The 20,529-nt window shown below is 38.6% G+C and overlaps 1 protein-coding gene across 1 annotated transcript in view; it reads left to right on the plus strand.

Moving 5' to 3' along the window:
* The first annotated feature begins 2,431 nt into the window (after nt 1-2,431).
* Nucleotides 2,432-20,529, plus strand: part of apoltp (apolipoprotein lipid transfer particle homolog) — a 58,032-nt gene continuing 39,934 nt past the window's right edge. Inside the window, exons 1-19 of the mRNA XM_081598222.1 lie at nt 2,432-3,646; nt 3,831-3,881; nt 4,648-4,814; nt 4,898-4,968; nt 5,192-5,357; nt 5,777-5,914; nt 6,493-6,670; nt 8,311-8,438; nt 8,754-8,857; nt 10,024-10,189; nt 10,266-10,451; nt 10,564-10,716; nt 12,088-12,232; nt 12,456-12,614; nt 14,302-14,420; nt 14,510-14,704; nt 17,924-18,082; nt 19,185-19,369; nt 19,449-19,631. Coding sequence (XP_081454348.1) covers nt 3,583-3,646; nt 3,831-3,881; nt 4,648-4,814; nt 4,898-4,968; nt 5,192-5,357; nt 5,777-5,914; nt 6,493-6,670; nt 8,311-8,438; nt 8,754-8,857; nt 10,024-10,189; nt 10,266-10,451; nt 10,564-10,716; nt 12,088-12,232; nt 12,456-12,614; nt 14,302-14,420; nt 14,510-14,704; nt 17,924-18,082; nt 19,185-19,369; nt 19,449-19,631 — 2,717 coding nt within the window. The 5' untranslated portion in view covers nt 2,432-3,582. The remainder of the gene's footprint in view (nt 3,647-3,830; nt 3,882-4,647; nt 4,815-4,897; nt 4,969-5,191; nt 5,358-5,776; nt 5,915-6,492; nt 6,671-8,310; nt 8,439-8,753; nt 8,858-10,023; nt 10,190-10,265; nt 10,452-10,563; nt 10,717-12,087; nt 12,233-12,455; nt 12,615-14,301; nt 14,421-14,509; nt 14,705-17,923; nt 18,083-19,184; nt 19,370-19,448; nt 19,632-20,529) is intronic.

The raw sequence follows: 20,529 nt of genomic DNA on the forward strand, positions 1-20,529 counted from the left end.
TTCGTACCCCTGGCAGAATTAGGTTCAAAGTGATCTTTTTATATTACCAATATGTTTCTTCTGGCTGGAAGTAATAATTCCAGCCAAGTAATTTTCAGCAAAATTGCCATTTTGAAATCCTAAAACTGATAGAGAATATATGTGGAGAAAGCTAAAGATTAGGGTGATGACAAGTAGCTCTTTCAACTTCAGCCTGATACAGCCAAGATAAATCACCCATAAAAAGGAGTGTGTTGCTGCATTAATGATTAGTCCAATGGTTATTAAGAAGCAATTAAATAATTTTTGACATGCTGGGTTTTTTTGTTGTTGACAAAATGTACATACAAATCTAAAATAAACATTATTTTTCAAAAATGTATATTGTGTTGTGTTTCAAGCAATCTCCGTCCTTGGTTGAATCAAAATCTTAAAAAATGAATTAATTTTTAAACAATTTTTGACATTCAATTTTCTTTTAATAAAATGTAAATAAGTCTTATTTTATTTTATTTTTTCCAAAATTGTAATTGGTTTTGTCTCATGTCAGAAACAGCCTTCAGTCAGTTAAGCCCATCAGGTTTATTTGCATTGCACATTTCAGTAACAAGGCAGTCCAAAGTGCTTTGCATCATAAAAACAAAAAAATAAAAAATCATAAGCACATACTGATGTGCTTATGATGTGCTAAATTGGAACCAGTTTGTTACTGTTGGTCAGTGAAAAGCAGTAGAAAGCAACTCTAAACAGGTTGATGTTTAGTCTTGATTTAAATGATGCAGTGTTTCAGCTGTTTTGCAGTTTTCTAGAAGTTTGTTCTTGAGTTGTGGTGCTTAGAAGCTAAATGTGTATAAGGCAGTGGTTAATCTTTTTTGATGTACCGAACCCAACAGCTTCATATGCGCATTCACTGAACCCTTCTGTAGTGATAAATATTTCCCCCCAAATTCAAGACATAGGGGTGACCCAACTAGAGTCTAGTTAGCATCATTTAGCTGATGAAGAAAGGTCAAATTTTGCAGCCTTAGCTTCATAGTTTATTAATAAAATAAGCAAACATATTGGGCCTTGAAACATTTATTAGTCTACTCGGTGATACATGAACCCGAGTCTAGACCCAACTAGACTCTAGTTGGTGACCCAACTAGAGTCTAGTTGAGTCTAGGTCAACTAGAGTCTAGTTGGGTCACCCCAAGATCACCAAGTCTTCTTAAAAGGTAGAGTCTCTGAGAACAGTTCTTCAAAATATAGTCAGTGTTTTCAGCAAAGTTGAGCTGACTGTCCAGAAACGACCCAAGGTATTTAAAATTTGACACAGTTTCAACAGGTTGGCCATCGAGAGAAACTGGAATCACTTTACGGTCTTGTTTAGATAATTTAATTAGCTCTATATTCTTAAGAGAATGAAAAATTAATAATAAGTAATAAAGACTTTGCGGTATTCTGATTTAGTAAGGTAATTATATTAATTGTGTTACCACCCCCACGCCACTAGAGACAGTAGCAACCCCGAAAAGATGCGACAAAGGAGCAGATTTAGAAGTACACCGAAAACTACAGAATTTCGTAAAAACTGTGAGCTTTGCTGAAGTAAATAAAGACACAAGTTCAAATCCATCCTTCAATCAGTGCTCCTCCGCAGCTCTGATTGGCTAAGCAATGTAACGTGATCCTCTGCAGCAAGTGACGGCAAAGCGGGGCGTCATCACGACTTTACACAAGTGTGTCTTTACCTCCGCGGCAGAGGCTCCGCCGAACCCTTGAGACCAACTCATCCCCAGGTTAAGAACCACTGATATAAGGTCAGATGAGAAATGTGCTTCTCACCTTATCAGTTGAAAATCTTTAAAAAATTAGCTGACTTGGAGTGTGCAGCAACCTGTGGGGGAGGGGCAGAGCTTAATTGCTTTATGCACCATACAGCAGGTCATTCACACACTTTGCCTTGTGTCTCAGAAGGAAGTCAGACCAAATAAACGATAATTTGGGAAAACTTGGAGGTTTTGAAATGATCACTTTTAAGAGCTGGTTGCCCGGTAACCTGCCCTGGTCCAGTCAACTATGAGACCATCTGTCCCACAGTGGACTATTGGTACAAATCAGGTCATGCAACATAATGACCCAACAATCTACAACAAAGTGCCTGAAGAAGAAAATGGCAGAGTTAGTGTCTTGTGAAATAAAATCTTTACGTAGCTTAATGCTAACAAACGATGCAGTTGGGTGTCTTTGTTAGTTTATTGCTAATGAACAATTCTATCTTAGCCTTTTATCGTTTTCTTGTTGCATAAAAACATAAAAGAATAATAAACCTTGTGTCTGTCAATTCTAAATGTACTATTTGCTAATTAAAGGATCAACAGCCTGCTGATCAAATATACTATCTAGTTGTTACAAAGTGTTCCTGTTAGATTATCCAACACTTCCCATGTAAGTACCGCTTCATTAGATGTACAGCAGGGGGGAACAAGCTTTTTGTGGCATGGGTCAAATTTGTCAAGTCAAAAAACATGAGAAAACTAAAAAAATAAAACAACTTTTGTTATGATTTTCTTTTTCTCCAAAAACAGAATTAGTATATATTATAACTACCTATTATATGCTAATTCTGGTATTATAACTAAAATAATACCAGACCATTTATAGGTAGTTGTAATACCTATAAATAAGGTGATTAAAAGAATAAGGTAGTTATAAAGATTTGTAGGAAATGGATGTGCAAATTACTGTAGATCAAAACAAAAGCAAGGTTTTGCTTTGTTAAAAAAATCTCAAATAAATAGATATTTTTGAGGTCGACTGTTTGCTATTTTCTTGGCCAAGAAAATAATTTTTGTTAACAAAAAACAGGATTTGGGTCACTCTTTCGTCAGGTTATCCATCAGGATTGGTGTAACAGAGATTTATGGGATGTTATTTATTTCTGATTTAAACTTCTCTCCATCTTCCTCCGGTCTGCTGTGTTGTTTGGACTACATGCTGTTTATTCTCCAATGTTCTCTAACAAAACCTGCGAGGCCAGAAACAGAAGAGCTGGATTTACTGAGTGTAATTCCACACAGGTAGAATTGATTTGCTAACTATGAAACTTGAAAACAATTGGTTAGACTGGAATTTATTTAGTATTTCTGTGTAAAGTGGAGTAAATGCTTGCTACAAATTTTGAAACGTCTCATTTTGCTTCCTCTTCCCAATTATTTACCATTTTCACATAAAATCCTAATAAAATACATTAAGGTTCTGTGGTTGAAACATGTCCAAATGTGGAAAAGTCACTGAATACGTGTACTTTTACAAGCAGATGTGTGTTCCATATACTAAACCTACATTTTCTCTACATATGTGCCTCATGTGTCCAATTTGGCCACACATCTTCATGTGTTTTGAGTCTTGAGGCCTCGCCAATGATTGGCCCGTTGAGTGTTTGTAGCTTTTAGCTCGGGATCTGCATCCTCATTGGCTGCTGTGAGCAGGATGGGTCACAGTGGAAGTCCACATAAACAAGCCCGGTCATTGAGTTAAGCGAACAGAGCTTGGCTTTCATCCCTCATGTACATGTTAGGGTTGCTGAGGCTGCTGGACCTGCGCTGACTCTGGGTTGCTATGGCTGTGTCCGTATTGCTGCTTGCTTATCCACATGTTATTTTGATTTTTCTACTTCTTCATGGTAAGAGTTGAGATTTTTTTTTTATTTCATGTTAATGTTTGTGGAGAAATTTGAATTTGCAATGTAATCTAATATTTTTAAAGGCATGAGATGAGACATGAGAGTGTTTATCATCACAACTGTTTACCTTAAAGTTGAGTTGTTTTTTTGTTTTTGTTGTTTTTCTTCTGGACCTTATGCTTAGTAGGTGAATGTCTTCTGGTGGAACCAATCATCTGTGACACAAGTTGTCTTGGTGAGATTTTTTTTTTGCACAGAACAAAGCTGTTTAAAATTGTTACATGCAAATAGAGCTAAAAAACTGGATTAATTGATAATTGAAATAATTGTCAACTAATTTAGTGATCAATTAATCGTTTAGTGGAGCATAGAGACTGTAAAGAAGGCCATTTGCTGAACAGCAACACTGTAATTGAGCTAAAACTGTACAAAATACATATACAATTTGCAATGAAGATAAAAAAAAGTTTTTGTATGTAAAAATATTTTACCTAAAACTCATCAAGCAGCAAAATTTTTGCTATGCCTGGCTCAAAAAAAAAAGAAAAAAAAAGAAACCTACAGTTTAGCACCTTTTGCTATCCAATTATTAATCAGTTAATCCAAAGGGTAGTTACCAGAGCAGCCCAACCCTGTACTGATGGCATTATTGATGTTAAACTGAGCAGAGAGGCCTAAGCTTTTCACATGTTGATGTTAGAAGTATGTGAACAAAATGTTTACTTTCATGTTTGAAAAATGAATTTAATTATTTGTTTATTTGCACACTCTTGTGTATTTCTCATATTGCATAAGATAAGTTTAAACGATGAAATGAAAAGTCTGCAGAATGTGTCAAATTTTTATGCGATTAATCATCAGAAGAATTGATAAGTTAACGTTAGCTCCAGCCCTACATGCAAACACACCAATAATGGAAAAAAAAGTTCTTTTTTTTCAAAAGTAGGAAATTAGCATTTAATTTAATTTTTTTTTTTTTTTTTTAAATTATACACCCGTAGGGTCTCGGAGTGCTGACTTCTCCGCTCAGAAAGGGGTGAGATACACCTACAGGTACAGAGCGGCCATCAGCACCACCCTCCATGGCTCGGGCGGAGGCCGGAGCGGGCTGGCCCTGGACTGCGTGGTGGACATCGAGGCGGTCTCCGACTGCCACCTAACCATGCAGGTCGGCTCTCGCTCATATCCGCTCTGAGCCGGCTATCTAAAAGCATGTTGTGTTGTGGTTTCAAGTGTCTGCCTGTCCAACAGATAAGAAATTCACAGATAAAGCGTCTGTCCCCTCAGAGGGAACACTCTGTCCTGCATCTAAAAACTTTGAGGTAACACCCTGTAAAGCTTTCTTTGAAATTTTTTATTATTTTAACTCATAGTTGTGTCTGTGCTCTGTTTGCTGCAATCTTATACCCCCTTGGAATGCTTCAGCTACGACTCCTATTATAGGGAAACTTGGTTCAGATGTGCCTCTTCTATTTGTTCTCTTGTCTTGGGAGGAGGAGGAGGAGGAGGAAGAAGATGGGCTCATCTGGTGTTTTTGTTTCCCAGGGAGTCACTGGAGAGAATGCGCCTCAAGTTCTCCCTCCAGGGGGGAAAGGTCACAGCCCTCTGCCTCCAGGAGGGGGAGCAGGTGTGGGCTCTCAACATTAAACGGGCTCTGCTGAGCATGCTCCAGACCTCCCCCATGGTCGCCAATTTCAGAGAAGAGACAGAGGTGAGGGAAGGAGACGACATGAATCTGAACTAATTCACGTTTTCACAAACTTCGCCGCAGTTCATTGGAATTTGACAAATACATATTAAACACAAACTACTAAAGTATTTTTTGTTTAGTTTCCAGTACAAATATCTTATTACAATTGAACGTTACTTACAAGTAACTTTTTAGCAAGATATAGAAGCTCGTCTTAAGTCAATAACTTCTTAATATGAAAAGGTTCTAGCTCCATTGGCAGACAGTTTCACTTAAGAAATGGGAAGCATGTCTTTCGTGAAATTATCTATATTAAGATGAAGAATATATTTTCATCTATATTCTTCATCTTAATATAGATGAAGAAGGATGAAGAAGATCAAGGACTTACTTCTTTTGCGCTGTTCATTTAAAGGACTTGCGCCAATGTTTTTCCTCAGACTGATGTTCATGGAACATGCACCAGCAGATACGAGAGGCGAGGACCAACACTGCTGAAGAGCAGAGATCTGAGGCAGTGCCAGCAGTCCAGGCTGGACCGTCTGTGGCCTCATTCAGTCACTCTGACCGAAGACACGGTGAGTTCCTCTGTCCTAAAGCGCCACAATGTGTTAGGGCCTTTGGAGATAGAAAAAAAAGGGAGTGAATATCTGCCAAAAAAACTCAGTTTGAGATCAATATAGAAACAATGTGGAAATTTCTGAGTTTGAAAAGTCGAAATTTTGCTACAAAAAACTCAGAGTTTAAGATTAATCTCAGAAGTTTTGTTAAACAAAATGTGGAAATTCTTGAGTCTAAAAAGTTGAACATTTGCTAGATGATACTCAGAAATTTTGAGATTAGTCTCGGAAATTGATGAGAAAATTGGAAGTGGAAGCTTCTGATTTTCAAAAGTTTAAAAATGTTCAATTTCTGAAGTTTTTTCAAAAAAATCTTTGAAATTTTTTTTTGTGGAAAATTACTCCCTTTTTTTCCCGATCTACAGCGACGATAAAACATCGTCCTACTAAACTAATTTCAACAAGTCATTTTATTTTTGCCGTTTGGGCTCAGGATGTAGAAAAACACTTAACTTTATGACAACTCCTAAGATAAAAGATTCATTATCACTTCAGATGTTTATAATAGAATATGTCATGTGACTTCCTTGGTCTAGATGGTGCGGATGGAGCTGCACTGTGTCCAGCGTCCTGGCCAGTTGATGGTGGAAGAAGTTAACTGTACTGAGGTTGTATCATTGGCAGCTTCCTTGACGCCATTGGGACCTGTAAAGACAAAGAGTGTGTCCACGTTGCTCCTGCTCAAAACCCAGCCGGGAGCGTCTACTGGAGCAGGTCAGCATGACGATTCTACTTCCACTCCTTAGTACAGGGCTCTCCAAACTTTTTGTCACAGGAGCCAAAATCATCAAGCCACACTTGCTCATGGGCTAAAAGGAATAAAAACAAAATTCAAATCAGTCCAATACTTTTGTAGGGTGTTAATTATTGTTGATCTAAAACTTGAAAATTATGTTTTGCATATTTGCTGTACTAAGAGAAAAACCTCTAATTTTCAAATTCTTTTGGACTCAATTAACCAAATAAATTCTCAATTACAAGAACAGAATTTGGGTCACTTTCTTTCAAAGTTTGCTGCAACCAATGTTTACATTTTATTAAAAGTCTTCTGGATAGACCTGATTCTACTTCTCATAAAGGTTGCAAAAAGACGAATACTTTGTGTTGTACATAAAGTGGCAGTGTTATGTTTAATCGACTTTACATGATGTTATAATGCTATTTCCTCATCAAAAACATACCTGGAGTGTTGCTTTGATTCCTTCCTGCATGTTTGAGAAATCCTTTCATCTCCATGGCAACCATTCAGCTGTGCAAAACGCCTGGGTGGACCTAGCTCCGCATTCGAGGATGAAGCTCCTCTTCTGAGCTGCGTTTGTGAGCTTCCAAGCTTTCATCTCACACAGCATCTCTCCTCACAGAGCTCCTTCAGACTAGCCTGCAGTAATTAGCAAACATCTGGTGGAACTGCATGTCCGCTGAGTTCATTATAGGAACTACTTCTCAGTGAAACGCAGGTAAAAACAGGTTGGCAGAGGAGAGATGTTGTAATTGCTTCATCCATCCATCCATTTTCTTACACCCTTGTCTCTCAGTGGGGTCTGGAGGGTTGCTGGTGCCCATCTCAAGCTAACGTTCCGGGCGAGAGGCGAGGTACATCCTGGACAGGTTGCCAGTCTGTCATAGGGCAACACAGATACACACAGGACAAACAATCATGCACACACACACACACACACCTAGGGACAATTTGAAGAGGCCAATTAACCTGACAGTCATGTTTTTGGACTGTGGGAGGAAGCCGGAGTACCCGGAGAAAACCCACGCATGCACTGGGAGAACATGCAAACTCCATGCAGAAAGACAGAGGTTGGGAATTGAACCCAGAACCTTCTTACTGCTAGACAACAGCTCTACCAACTGCGCCACTGTGCAGTCGTAATGGCGTAATGGCTTCCTGGTATTTCAGAAAGAGCAGGTTTTTTTTTTTTTTAAAGAGACAGAGGTTCAACTTGTAGCCATTAAATGAAAAATGTCAAATTTTTTATAAGTCATGTTTGATATATAAACAGCCTTTTATAACAAGTGAATTTTACTTGATTGTGCTATAAATTTGCACTATGCGCCTGGAAATCACATAACACTGCCCCTTTAACATTCTCCATTGTAAAAAAAAAAATTCTGTCAGTAATAATTTGTACCCTGATTGAAAATGAAAAGTCTCCGTCTTCATTGCCCACCTCTCCTGCACGGGGCCAAATTTGCATGGTTCTGTAACTGCAGCTGGGGGCGGCACAAAATTAGTCCAAGTGCCACAAACAGCCCTCGTGCCACACTTTGGACACAGCCTGCCTTAGTAGCAGTACTTCCTGGCAGACATGCAGTCAGATCCACATATTCCTTTGCTCCATCAGAGTCCCTGAGTCCTGGTGTGTTCACTGACCTGCGGTTTGAGGATGAAGGCCCTTTGAGGCCGACAAGTCTCCAGGAAGTTGGTCGGACCGTCGCGTTGCTATGCAGCGTTGCATCAGATCCACAGCTGGTAACCTACAGTCTGTTTTCACCCACCTTCACTTCTTCTGCTCCACACTGTTTTTATTTAGCAGTGAAGATGAATAAAGCAACATTGCTAACACTCTGCCAGATCACCGAGTGCATGTTTGTATTTGTGTGTCATGGTTCCCCCCCTGGAACCCCAGAGTCTCCTGGGAAGGTAATCATACTCAGTCAGACAATCTTTCAGACTGTATATTCATAAGGGATGTTTTATGTTTTCGGAACAAATGCTTAAAAATAAAGTAACATCAATCATGTGATGGAAACAACATACATTTAACAATGTCTGATCTTCTTCTAGATTTCCCAAGACTTCCTGGAGCTGGTGTTCCAGCTCAAAGACATGACTCTTCCTCAACTCAAAACACTTTGGCAAGAATCTTCTTTCAAGTGCAGAAATGACTGGTCAGTTGGTCCATAATGGCTATATTCATGTATCTTGATCAGTGCTTTAGTTTACAATTATTTCAGTGTCAAAAATGAGACATCAGCTGAAATCTACCAGTGATTAGGAAGCCATCTTGTCAGTGCAAATAAATATCAGCTAGTTCAGTCCATCTATAGCGTCTATTTATGGCATATAAAATAGAGTGTCAAATTGTGATGTGTTTATTGTATCAACTCATATATCTTATAAACTGTGACCTCACATCCAGTAAAGCTGGTCATGGGAAACTCAGGTGAAACATAATCAAGTTGTTCTTCTGTCGTTACAAACACTGGAACATCTTGAGACTCTCTGGGCGAATGGAAAGCATCAGAACAATCTGCCCATATTTACTTCAGATATCAAATATGACAGATTTCATAACTTATTAATTTCTGTGTTTTTGTCCTTTAAAAAATATAATTAACAGTATTAGCTGTGTGCATTACAAATGTGCACAAATCTTTGTCTATATTCTGCTAATGTTAAAAAAAACACAACTTTGCAATTGCGGCGTTTCCATTAAATAAGAAATGAAATAAAAATCACATGTGAATAAGTTTGTTCCTGCAAAAAAATCATTAAGAATAATGGCAGCAACGGATCTAATTCAGGATCACTTATGTTTGTATGTTGCCCCTTATATTTGGTAGTGGCTACATATCTGGCATTTTGGGGAAATTGTAGTCGACGATTTTACAGAAGAGTTATGGATTCAACACGTTCCAATGACACAACTTTTTTGTGATGCTGTGAGCTCTGGTGGAGACAGAAAAAAAAACAAACTATCCTCCTCCATCTACTTCCTGTTGTCTTCTTTGTCATTTCCGCCAGTAATAACATCCAGCTGTTGATCACGTGACTCCAGTGATGCAAAAAAAAGTTTTTCCATTGCAGTTCTGTGAAACACACCTACTTTGGTATAACCGAAAAACAACCTCAACCTAGCACAAAAATGTTTTATCCAAAAATGTGAGTTTTTAATTATTTTTTTTAATTGGCATGTTTGAAATTTCAATTTGTGCAATTTTCTGGTTAATGGAAACGCAGCTACTGTTTGAAGCTCACTGGTTCAAAACAGATTTTCTTACCTCAGAGGTCAAAGGTCATACAGATGGATACTGATGTTAGCTATTGTTGACAGGCAACCACTACTGGAGGCATTGCCAGCATGTGGATCTGAAAACTGCATTCTGCTGCTGACTGAGCTGGTGCTGAATAATGAACTGGAGAAAGGGCAGGTTAACTCTTTCCTGACCACCTTAGCCCTCATCCCACACCCATCACCTCAGATCATTGGCTCCATCAACGTAGGACCTTTTCACAGCAACCGCTGAGTTCATTCATGCAATATTTCACTTAAAAACTGGGATGATTCTTTTTAAGGGTTTTTTGGTGCGTCAAGAACTACGGGCCAAAGCGATGCTGGCTGGATCATCTCTCATCTATCAGATGTGCCAAAGGTTTCAAGCTTCCTGCGGTGAAACACCTCAGGTTCAGTTTTTCATGCAGACAATTCAGGAAATCCTGAATGCAGGGTGTGGGGAAAAGGAACCTCGTCAAATCAGAGAGGTACGACGTCTTCAAGCTGAAGTCAGTGCCCTTTAATGCACAAACCATGTCTTTGAAATGGATTGTGAAATATTTGACTGCCCATTTGCAGATATAATTGTGTGTCTTCCAGCTTATTTATGCATTGAAATCCATTGGAAACAGTGGTGTGAATGCAGCGTCCTTTATTCCTCTGCTGAGTCGCTGCCTGCTGGGCCACCAAACTGAGCTGGAGCTCAAAGTCGCCGTAGTCCAAGCTTTCAGACGCTTTCCATGCTCAGCTGACGTGAGTTGATTCTTAAAACCAGTGGTGGACAGTAATGGAGTACATTTACTTTAGGATTTTTTGAGTATCTTTACTTTATTTGAGTATTTATTTGAGAAACCTATGACTTCAACACCACTATATTTCAAAAATACAACATATCAAGGCTACTAGAAAAAAAAGAGAAAAGTACATTTCTGACAAAAACACAGACATTTTTTAATTAATTTCTGAAACTTTCTAGAAAAACTAGACATTTCTTACTTTCAAAATTTGAACAGTTTTGACTTTTGAAATACATAAATTTCCTTCTATAAAATTCCTGAGGATAATCTCAAAATGTGATTCTTTTCTATAAAACGTTTGACTTTTCAAATTCAGAAATTTCCAGATGTTTTTGAAAGGTCAAAGTTTCTTTTGTAGAAAATGTCTGAGTTTTTTTTCCCCCCTTCCGGATATTTACTCCTTTTTAAAATAATACACCGTCTTACTTCCTTTTGGCTCCACATAATTTTGTAGTCTACTGATGCTTTTTTTATTTACTGAAATTCAATTGGCCAAAAGCTATGCTCCTCAAAAGATGGGGAACCAATCACAGTCGCGCTGACCGCTGATATTTGGAATTAGGTCATCCTCTCAAAGTGTCGCGTGCTGAGCTGCCGCTTTAAGCCTAAAGTAACTCGGCGATGGAGAGAAACTCAAGTGGACTAGATGACCGCATTTTAGCTCAGTGTTTTATGTTTGTAAGCTTCTCTGTTTAGTATGGCATTATTTATAGTTACCAATGTTGCTGTCTGTTGGGAAAAAAATAGCTTCTCATGTTTTTATCCCTTTGGAGAGACGTTTTAAATATTTATTTTTCCTGACGTTTGTATAGGTGGTGTAGACGTTTGTAGCAGAGTGGCTCAACATGTCAATACATCATAAGGTGGTTTCAGCCAGTTAAAAGGTTCTGTAAAAACCTTACAAAAACAATCTCAGCAATGTATTGCTATTGGAATATACAAATTATGCTTTTGAATACATAGATATTTTCAAAAGTAAGTACTTTAAGTTGAGTACGCTTTTACTTGTAGTTGAGTGACATTTAACCATGACTGTCAATACTTTTACTCAAGTACTAGAGTTGAATACTTTGTCCACCACTGACTAAAACCATAGTCAAGTCAGAACCAAGATGTAAAAACTAGCAAACACTTTAAAATATAGTTTTTGCCCCAGTTAGATTAATTATGTATTCAATGGCTTAATAGTTTAAGTTAGAACACAACAAAAATCAAATCCCCATTAAGACATGTTTAAATGTAGTGATAATTGATTTGTTATGCGCGTTGGGTTGAGGTGAAGTGGTCAGATCGTAATCAGTTACTGACAGCGGTTTCCTTCTCTCAGCGGTCGGTGCTGTTGCAGCTGTACAGATGTTCCCGGGAGGATCCTGAGGTCAGGATCGCTGCATACCAGCAGCTCATGCTCTGCCCCGACCAGGAAGTGTTTGAAGTGGTGAAGACGACACTGAAGAACGAGACCTCCAGCCAAGGTCCAATCTGTGCTTGGACAAGACGCCCAGAATTTGTAGCACAATTCTAAATAACAATTAGAAGTTTAATATTGACTTTAAACATATCATAAATACTTGTTTTAAGTTGAGAATTTATTCAGATCAGTTTTTAGTGGGACTGTACAGGCAAGACTATCTCCTTGGACCTTTCTGCGTTATATTTTTTTGGAAATAATTTTACTTTCTTCTTTTGTCTTTCCAGTGGGGTCCTTTGTGTGGAGTCATCTCACTAATATCCTGCGGAGTGAGGACCCCGTGAAGCAGACACTAATTCAGCTTCTGCCTGATGACATTATAAGCAGAGATTTTGAGGCAGAGTTTTGGAAATATTCCTCCTATTCAGATCATACTTTTGTTTCAGGTAAAAGGAGGGAGAGCATATTTATTGTGGATGCTAATCTTAGCATCATTGTTTTTACAACTGTCCCTTTTGGTTGCTTGTGTTTGGCTTGTAACTCTTTTCCAAGTGTGACGTTAAGAAAAACACAGAAGAGTTGCAAAAGAGAGATACCGGGTACAAAAACTCTTCCTTTTTTCCAATTTTTCATCAAAAATCTGAACTGGCAAATGTTGCAGTGAGGGTTATGGTTAAGTTAACCCTACCATCAGTGACCTTCAGCATTTTGGGCAATGTCATAAGTGACAGCAGCCTCTGGTCGCATTAGATTGCTAAATGCTATATTAGCATGGAAAATTCTGGCTAATAATACTTGGGGATATATTAGCCAACAATCATTGCAATGTAAATATTGCACACATGAACATGATGATGATATGTTCATGATATATTATGAAGCTTAACTCTTATCCCATGGATAAGTTTTATAAAACGTTGCTGTAGTGCATGGAAGTAGCTTAAAGTCTCACTTTCCACATATTGTGAGTTCATTATAAAACCTTGTTATAGAGAGAAATTCTTCATATACTATCCATGAATGTCAGCAAATGATGCAGACATGTGAGGCACAAAAGTAAAACGTTTGGTGAAATAACACGTTTTCTAAACAGAGGAACATTTTGCTACCACACAACCAACACTGATACTGACTAGGCTGGAGCCATCTGTGCCACTACATGGCATGAAACGTTTCATCCTTTTCCCTCAGCCTTGGGTTGCTCCTTCCATTGAGGTGGATATTCTCACTGAACCCTCAGGTCGTGCAGAAATGCAGTTGTTTCAAATTAAAGGGGTGGAAAGAGTTTGAACAAGATTTTTGGTAACTAAAGAGAAAAATCTGGCCTTGCTAAGTTCCACAAACCAGCCCACTTTTCCTGTGTAGAAGAATTTTTGCGGAAGTAAGAGTGCTTACTCTATTCTTTTCTATACTTCTCAGGACCTCACATCCATATTGCAAGGTTTCCATTAACATTTCTGTTTAAGCCATTTAGCATTTCAATCTGGAGAGACTCAGACGGAGAAAGAAAGCAATTAAAAGAGTTTAATGACAAAATGAACATAGAAATAAACAAAGTCCTTTGGCGTTCAGGCCCCGGTTGGGGACGTCGAGCTGGACTTCGATAAGCTCGATGAACATTCCTGGTGCAGCATAGGAATGTAGACCCCTGGGGCCTGTACTGGTGGCGGCAGTCAGAGGAGGATGAGGCCTGAGAGCCGGGAGCAGAAGGTGGAGATGGGGCGGAGGTGGGTTGATCGCAACTGGTGAGCAGAGGAGGCCAGGGGTGAAGGTCCTTTTGAACTGGAGCCCAAACGAGGCTTGATAGGTCCAGGTTGCAGAGAGGGAGGCGCTGATTGATGAGGCAGGTGCGACTAGAGTCTTCCAGACTGAACTTTTGTCAAGACTCCATTTGTCTGATTTCTCAGTGTATAGGATTGGACTTTTCCTTTTAACGAAAGGCTTAGTCAGAAAACAATATTTAAAAATGACTTTCCTGCTTTAAATAAAGTATAAAGCTTTTCTGAATTCTTACTCTTAGCATGGTCATTGTTTGTATATTTTGTGATACTAAAAAATGGTTTAGAAAAAAAACAGTCTTAAAAATTAGCATGTGCTATTAACGTTGTAATGCTTGTTTCTTCTCCATTTCAGGTTTTGGGATAAAGAATCTAGAAACAACCCTGATTTTCTCTCCAAAGTCCTTTCTGCCCAGATCAATCTCGGCCAACCTGACGATGTATCTGCATGGCAGAGCACACAACCTTCTGGAGGCGAGTTTCACAAGCAGCAGACTATTAAAAATCTGTAGCAATAAAGTAAACGTGATGTTGAGTGGGCCATGATTTCTTTCTTCTTTCAGGTGGACGTACATGTGGAGAACTTTGAGCCACTTCTGAGGAGCGCCTTTGGTCAGAAGACGGAGGGCGAGCCAACTGCTAAAAGTGGAAAACAAGAGACCAGGAGGAGGAGAAGAAGAGCAGATGACGGAAACGGAAGAGAGAAAGAAACCTGTTTGTCCGACACCGACGGCTATCTGAGCCAGGCCAGGGCTGTGGTAGGAAACAGAGCTGATAAGTCCTGACGTTTAGATAGCAGACTCTGCAGGGAGCCGAGGAGGCTTTTCAAGCAGCACCAGATCCCTACAGCAACAGATCCACTTGGTGTCCCAAACTATTCAGCCACTTATAACATCTGACAAGTTTTGTGATGATTTCATTTATAAATGGAAAAAGCTATCAAAACCGGCCTGACTCTATATGGAAAAATGTTTTTGATGTTAAATTAAAAAGTAAATGTAATTTAAAAAAAAAAGTTTTTGGTCCAGTCTCAAAGGGTACACCCAGGCCTGACTAGTGCCAGACCGTTAGAGCACAGAAATCACTCAAATAGAACCCATCTGACAACATGAAGTAGGCTAGGAGATCAGGGCCCAGTGTAAAGAAATTCTAAAACAGAAAAGAAACAAAGTCATCAACACCTGCCAGTCTGGAGAAGGTTAAAAAGCATTGATAAGACTTCGGGTCTCCAGCAAATGAAGTGCGATCTAATATCTATAAATGGAGAAAACATGGAACAGTGAAGAACCTCCCATGGAGAGGTCGATCTTCCAAAATTAGGCATCATGGATTCAGCCAGAGAAAACAAAATAACCCAGGACATCTAAAGCATTACAATCGTCCCTCGTCACAGTTAAGGTCAACGTTCATAACTCAACATTGATAACAAAGAAAAGAGACTGGAAGCACTGTTGACTAAAAATAAAATAAAGAAAATCATGAAGAAAATGTCTGACAAAAACCTCATGAACTTAAAGTAAGAAAGTAAATAATGTTTTTTAGAGGCTTGCTAAAGGTTTGGATCCAATTGGGCTTGACCTTAAAAGGTCAGTATTACGTAAAATTTACCCTTTTTAGCTTTACATCATGTTATAATATTACTCTCTAATCAAAAACATATCTGAAATCCCGCTTTGATTCCTTTATGCATGTTTGAGAAATCCTTGAATCTCCCCTGTCAACCAGCTGTGCAAAACGCCTTTAAATAGGCCGTTCATGAAAACCTCCAATGTGACGGAAACAAAACAAAGAAAAACAACAAAATGTCTAAGTCATACACACAGCAGTGCACCATCCTCAATCTGCCTTAAGAGTTCCATCACACACAGTGGAGCGATAAAGGGGTGAAAAGTGATAATTGTGGAGGGCCCTGACCAGCAAGGGGCCCTCCACAATTAAATTATTTATATTTTGTTCATAGACATAAAATAAAAAAATCGGGGTCAAATACTGTCAAATACAAAATTAATCATATTGTATTTCCAAAGATTGTTTTTAGCAGTAAAAATGTAATGTTGCCCCTTCCAGACCAAAACACACACATGCGTTTTTGCCCTGAACCCCCTATCTGCGTTAAATGGTTCGTTCCTGCTTGGAGCGCTTAACAGTGGTGTATGCAGCTACTGTCAGTAGAAGCTGCAGCTGAATACAGCGGCGACTGTGGCAGTTACTATGCTGCTAAGAAAAGTTATAAAATCAGGTTTTCAAAAACAAAATAAAGAGAGGGAGAGAGAGAAAAAGGCAAGAGTGTTAATTTATAACCCAGTTTTTCTCCAAGAGAGGTAGGTAAGACTGTGTGAGATTATCAACCATTTAGCATAATTAGCTTAGCTACTGTTTGCCTAATTTTCACTAGCATTTAATGAATTAAGGAAAAAAAAACCCCAACATATTCATATATTTAACTTGTTCCCTGTGCCTTTACCACTTAACAGATGAGTGAGTGAACAGAAGCTCTAACCCTCTAAGAAGCTCTATATTTTTTATTAAAGTTATGTACTGCAGCTTGAATAAAATGCAACTACATAGCATTTTTAGAAGTCTGGATTGCTTTATGTGTAGTTGCACGTTGCTTTTTACTGTTGCTCACGGGGAGAGACATTTCAGTAATCTAAAACTAATAGAACAAATTTAAGCAACCTACTTGCATACTGGATGTGGACTGTTGGATGTTAAATTCATGAGCAGTAAATACTGTACTTATTATCAGTATTGAACCAAACAAAGCAAGGAAGATGAAAGCCTTTAAAATTGTGACGCTTTTTATAGGTCAAATATAGACTCAAAAAATTGTAACAGCAGCTGCGAGGGAGGGAGTTGGGGGGGCCCAATAAAATTTTTTGTCAGGGAGCCCAAGATTACTGGCAGCGCCCCTGATCACACATTCCCTCTACTTTTTGTAAAACATTATCAAGATTTGTGTGGATGACAGGTTGCATAAGATGTTGCTCTCTCAGTTAAAAAGCCTGCTTTGAGAACAGATGAAATGAACTGATATACATATTTTTGTTAAAATAACAAGGAGTTGTCTTTAAAAAAAGAATAAAAATATCTCCATTCTCTTAATTACGTAGTGTAAATATTGTGGTGCCAGCATCACAGGCCTGTTCTGCTGCAGGATGTTCATGGTTGTAAAGGAACGATACATTTTGCATCACTCCAGAGAATGGTAAAGAGAAACCGTCAGGACATCTGTCTGACGTTCATCTCAAGAGAAAAGGGGTCAGGCAGCACAACAATGACCCTAAGCATTACAAGTCATTCAACCAAAGAATGGCCGGAGAAGAATAAAGTTAATGTTGTGTAATGGCCAAGTCAAAGACCAACATCCTGACCTCAATCCAGCAGAAACAGTGTGGAAGGATCTGAAAGGAGCCGGTCATGGGGGAACCCCTGTGTTAGAGTCTGGAGTTAATTCATCCGCCAAGATGAAGGCTGGTTTGGCCGACCAGCGGTGCCCAGACAGGCAGAGGCAAAAATTCCTTTAGCAGTTTGTTTTAACAGACACACTGCCAAAAAAAATCATTGAAACATTCTGTATGTGCATTAATTCAGTATTCTATTTAGGAATTAAGAAGAGTTTAACAATGAGCTAAAGAAACATCCAGCCAACCATCGTCTATACCCAGTCATCCTTGTCGGGTCGGGTTGGGTCCTGGGTACTGTTTCTCATCTCCAGTGGTGACTGGGAGAGAGGTGTGGTTCATCCTGGACAGGTTGCCAGTTCATTGCAGGGCAACATGGACACACTGGTCAATTGTGGGGTTGTAAATTTATGTCTGAGTCTTACAATGGCCACCAAGCAGATCATATTCATGTTCCAAATTTAGTCAACTTCCAATAAAAGTATTAAGCATTTCTAACTAAGAAATTGATCAAATGTCTGCATGTTTTTGATGCGTTTGTTTTTGTTGTTGTTGTTTTTTATGTGTTTGCAGTTGTTTGGAAGAAGGAAAGCAGACGAGGAAACACCGAGGTGTCGGGTTTCTGTGAAGATCTTTGGGAACGAGCTCAGTGTGTTCACATGTGACGACGTCCGTGACCAAATCCATCTGGGTTCCCTCAGCCTTGCTGGGCTGGCTGCCAAACTGCTCAAGGTAACATCCAGCTTATAGGGATGAAAATTAACATTTTTTGTTATAGCTTTCATCAAAAATCTTAATTTTTTCCAGATGAAATGGAGATAAAAAGTAAATAAAAACAAAAACTTAATACCAATACAAACGTAAGCTCTTTTATAAAGGCCGATCATTGTGTCAACGCTAATAACACTTGGATGGAAACAGTTGGAAGAAGATGCAACCCATTAAAATTTAACATATAGTAACTAGTGAGACATTATCTTTGCATAAATTGCATATCCTAATTATGATATTTGACTATTCAATCTTAATTGGTATATTTTCAAATAACAAAACTCAATATTTGTCTGTTTATTGCAAAGATATAAATTCATATTATTACTTGCCTCTACAGAGTAACTGGACCTTCTGTAATGGCTCCTAAAATCTTTGACTAAACATGATAAACAACAAACTATTGTTTATTTTAATTTTTTAATATGTATTACAAAAGGTGTTTTTAGCAGCTTTTGCACAACAAAATGACATAGACTGTACCAGTAATATTTGTTTACATCTATTTTTCTTGCCATTATGTTAGTAAATTTACTTTTTCTGCATCATTTTCCACTCATATTTGCATCCTATCAAAGAAAAACGCAGTCATCATCTTTTAGCAAAAGTTTTATGTTCTTCCTTAATTTAAAACTTAGAAATAGAAATATTTTTGTGTTTCATTTGAAAATGGCAAAATTCCTATACTCTTTTTTTTTAATATTGCCTTTTTTTCCATGTCATGTAATATTTATGACTCATCGAGTTTTATTTAACTGGAGTTGGAGAAAAAAAACCCGCCTCTTTAGATTATAATTTATGGAGACCCTTGCCATAGAGGACAGATTTGAAGTAAACAAAGATGCAAAAGGATTCTGAAAATTCTTTCCTCTTTTACTTCTGACTTTACTCAACTTAATTTTCTGTAAACTCAGTCGACCAATGGCGGCAGTGCCCACAAGCTGATTGAATTGTCAGTAAAACTATTTCAGTCGAAGACGACTGATACTGATACTGATACTCCTAGGTCTGTTTGCAGCCCATCACCCCCACCGTGTTTCCTTCCTTCTGCTTTGTCCTGCAGGGTCATGAGGTTCATCTGAGCCACAGGGGTGTGCTGATGGCTGAGGAGCTGCGATTGCCCTCCCTGTCTGGCGTCCCCATCAACCTGGGCATCAATATGACCTCTCTCCTTTCACTGCACCTGAAAGGCAGCGTTAACTACAGGGACACTTCTCACTTCTCCCTGAATGGATACGTCCGTCCCAAGTAGTGCCGAGTTTACAGTCTTAACAGCGGCCACATGGTTAGTCTATTAGCAGTGTGTAACTGGTGTCTTTGTTCCCAGTGCTTATGTGGGCTTGTCAGCCAGGATGGGGGTGGACGGTGCTCCAGGTCAGGCCGCGGTTGAATGGCTCGCCGAGCTCAGGAGCTCCCCCAGCTTGGATGGGAGCTTCCAGTTGCAAGAGGGCCGGGAAGTCCGAGTCACCCTGAACACACCGCAGAACTTCATGGACGTTATCTCTCTCAGGTAAGCGTTGGCGTTTAATACCTTTGTAGGTTAGCTTTTCTTATTTGAGCCAACTTTATTTGGGTTTGCTTTTGTCAATAAAGTTAAAAAAATAAATAAATCTTAAGTCGTATGTGTAAGTCAAAGTGTTTATTTAAAACCACATCTGATTGGATGTTTTCTCTCCACTGCGGTCTGGTTTCTTCAAAACGCATGGCAGAAATTCAGTTTTTGTCATGAGGTTTTATTTAGTGTTGATCTTGTTTTTATTCTGGAAAAAGAAGTAAATTAAAACTATGACCAAAATGCTTCCTTGACTAAATGAACACTGTGCCACACTATTATTCATTTAATTTTGAGTTGGTCCCCCTTTTGGCAGAAAAACAACCCAAACACACTTAAGCAGAGACAACAAGACATTTGAAGTCCTGCTGTGACATCTGACACCAAGCTGTCAGTGGCAGATACTTAGAAAATAGTAATTTAGGTTTGGATGATTTAAATACAGTTAGACAACTGTTGCATCAAACTACATTGATGAGATTCCTAGCCATTTAAATGGAAATTTAAATGGCATCTGATTTCCTTTTATTTTTCCTTTTATTATGCTATAATAAAAGGAATACAATAATCCTCTATCAATAAAAAGACATTTTGAGTGTTTATAAAAATTCCCTGCTAGAATCTGAATAAACAAGTCCTGTGAGTCATTCCCATGGCAACAGATGTGACATATTAATGAAGCAAACATTTCAGTCTAGCCAGCTAAATAATAATTTTGCGAGGCTAGCTAGCTGAACAAAAAAACGTAACAAAATAAGACGTTATTCCTCCACTTATCCAGCCCACATCACCAATAATCACCTTAATTCTTTGATCACTTTTCTTCCTCTGTTTAATTTTCCTTCTGTTTTTCCAG

Source organism: Poecilia reticulata, chromosome 17 (genome assembly GCF_904066995.2).
Source record: "Poecilia reticulata chromosome 17, P_reticulata-male-v2, whole genome shotgun sequence".
NCBI classification, from domain to species: Eukaryota; Metazoa; Chordata; class Actinopteri; order Cyprinodontiformes; family Poeciliidae; genus Poecilia; species Poecilia reticulata.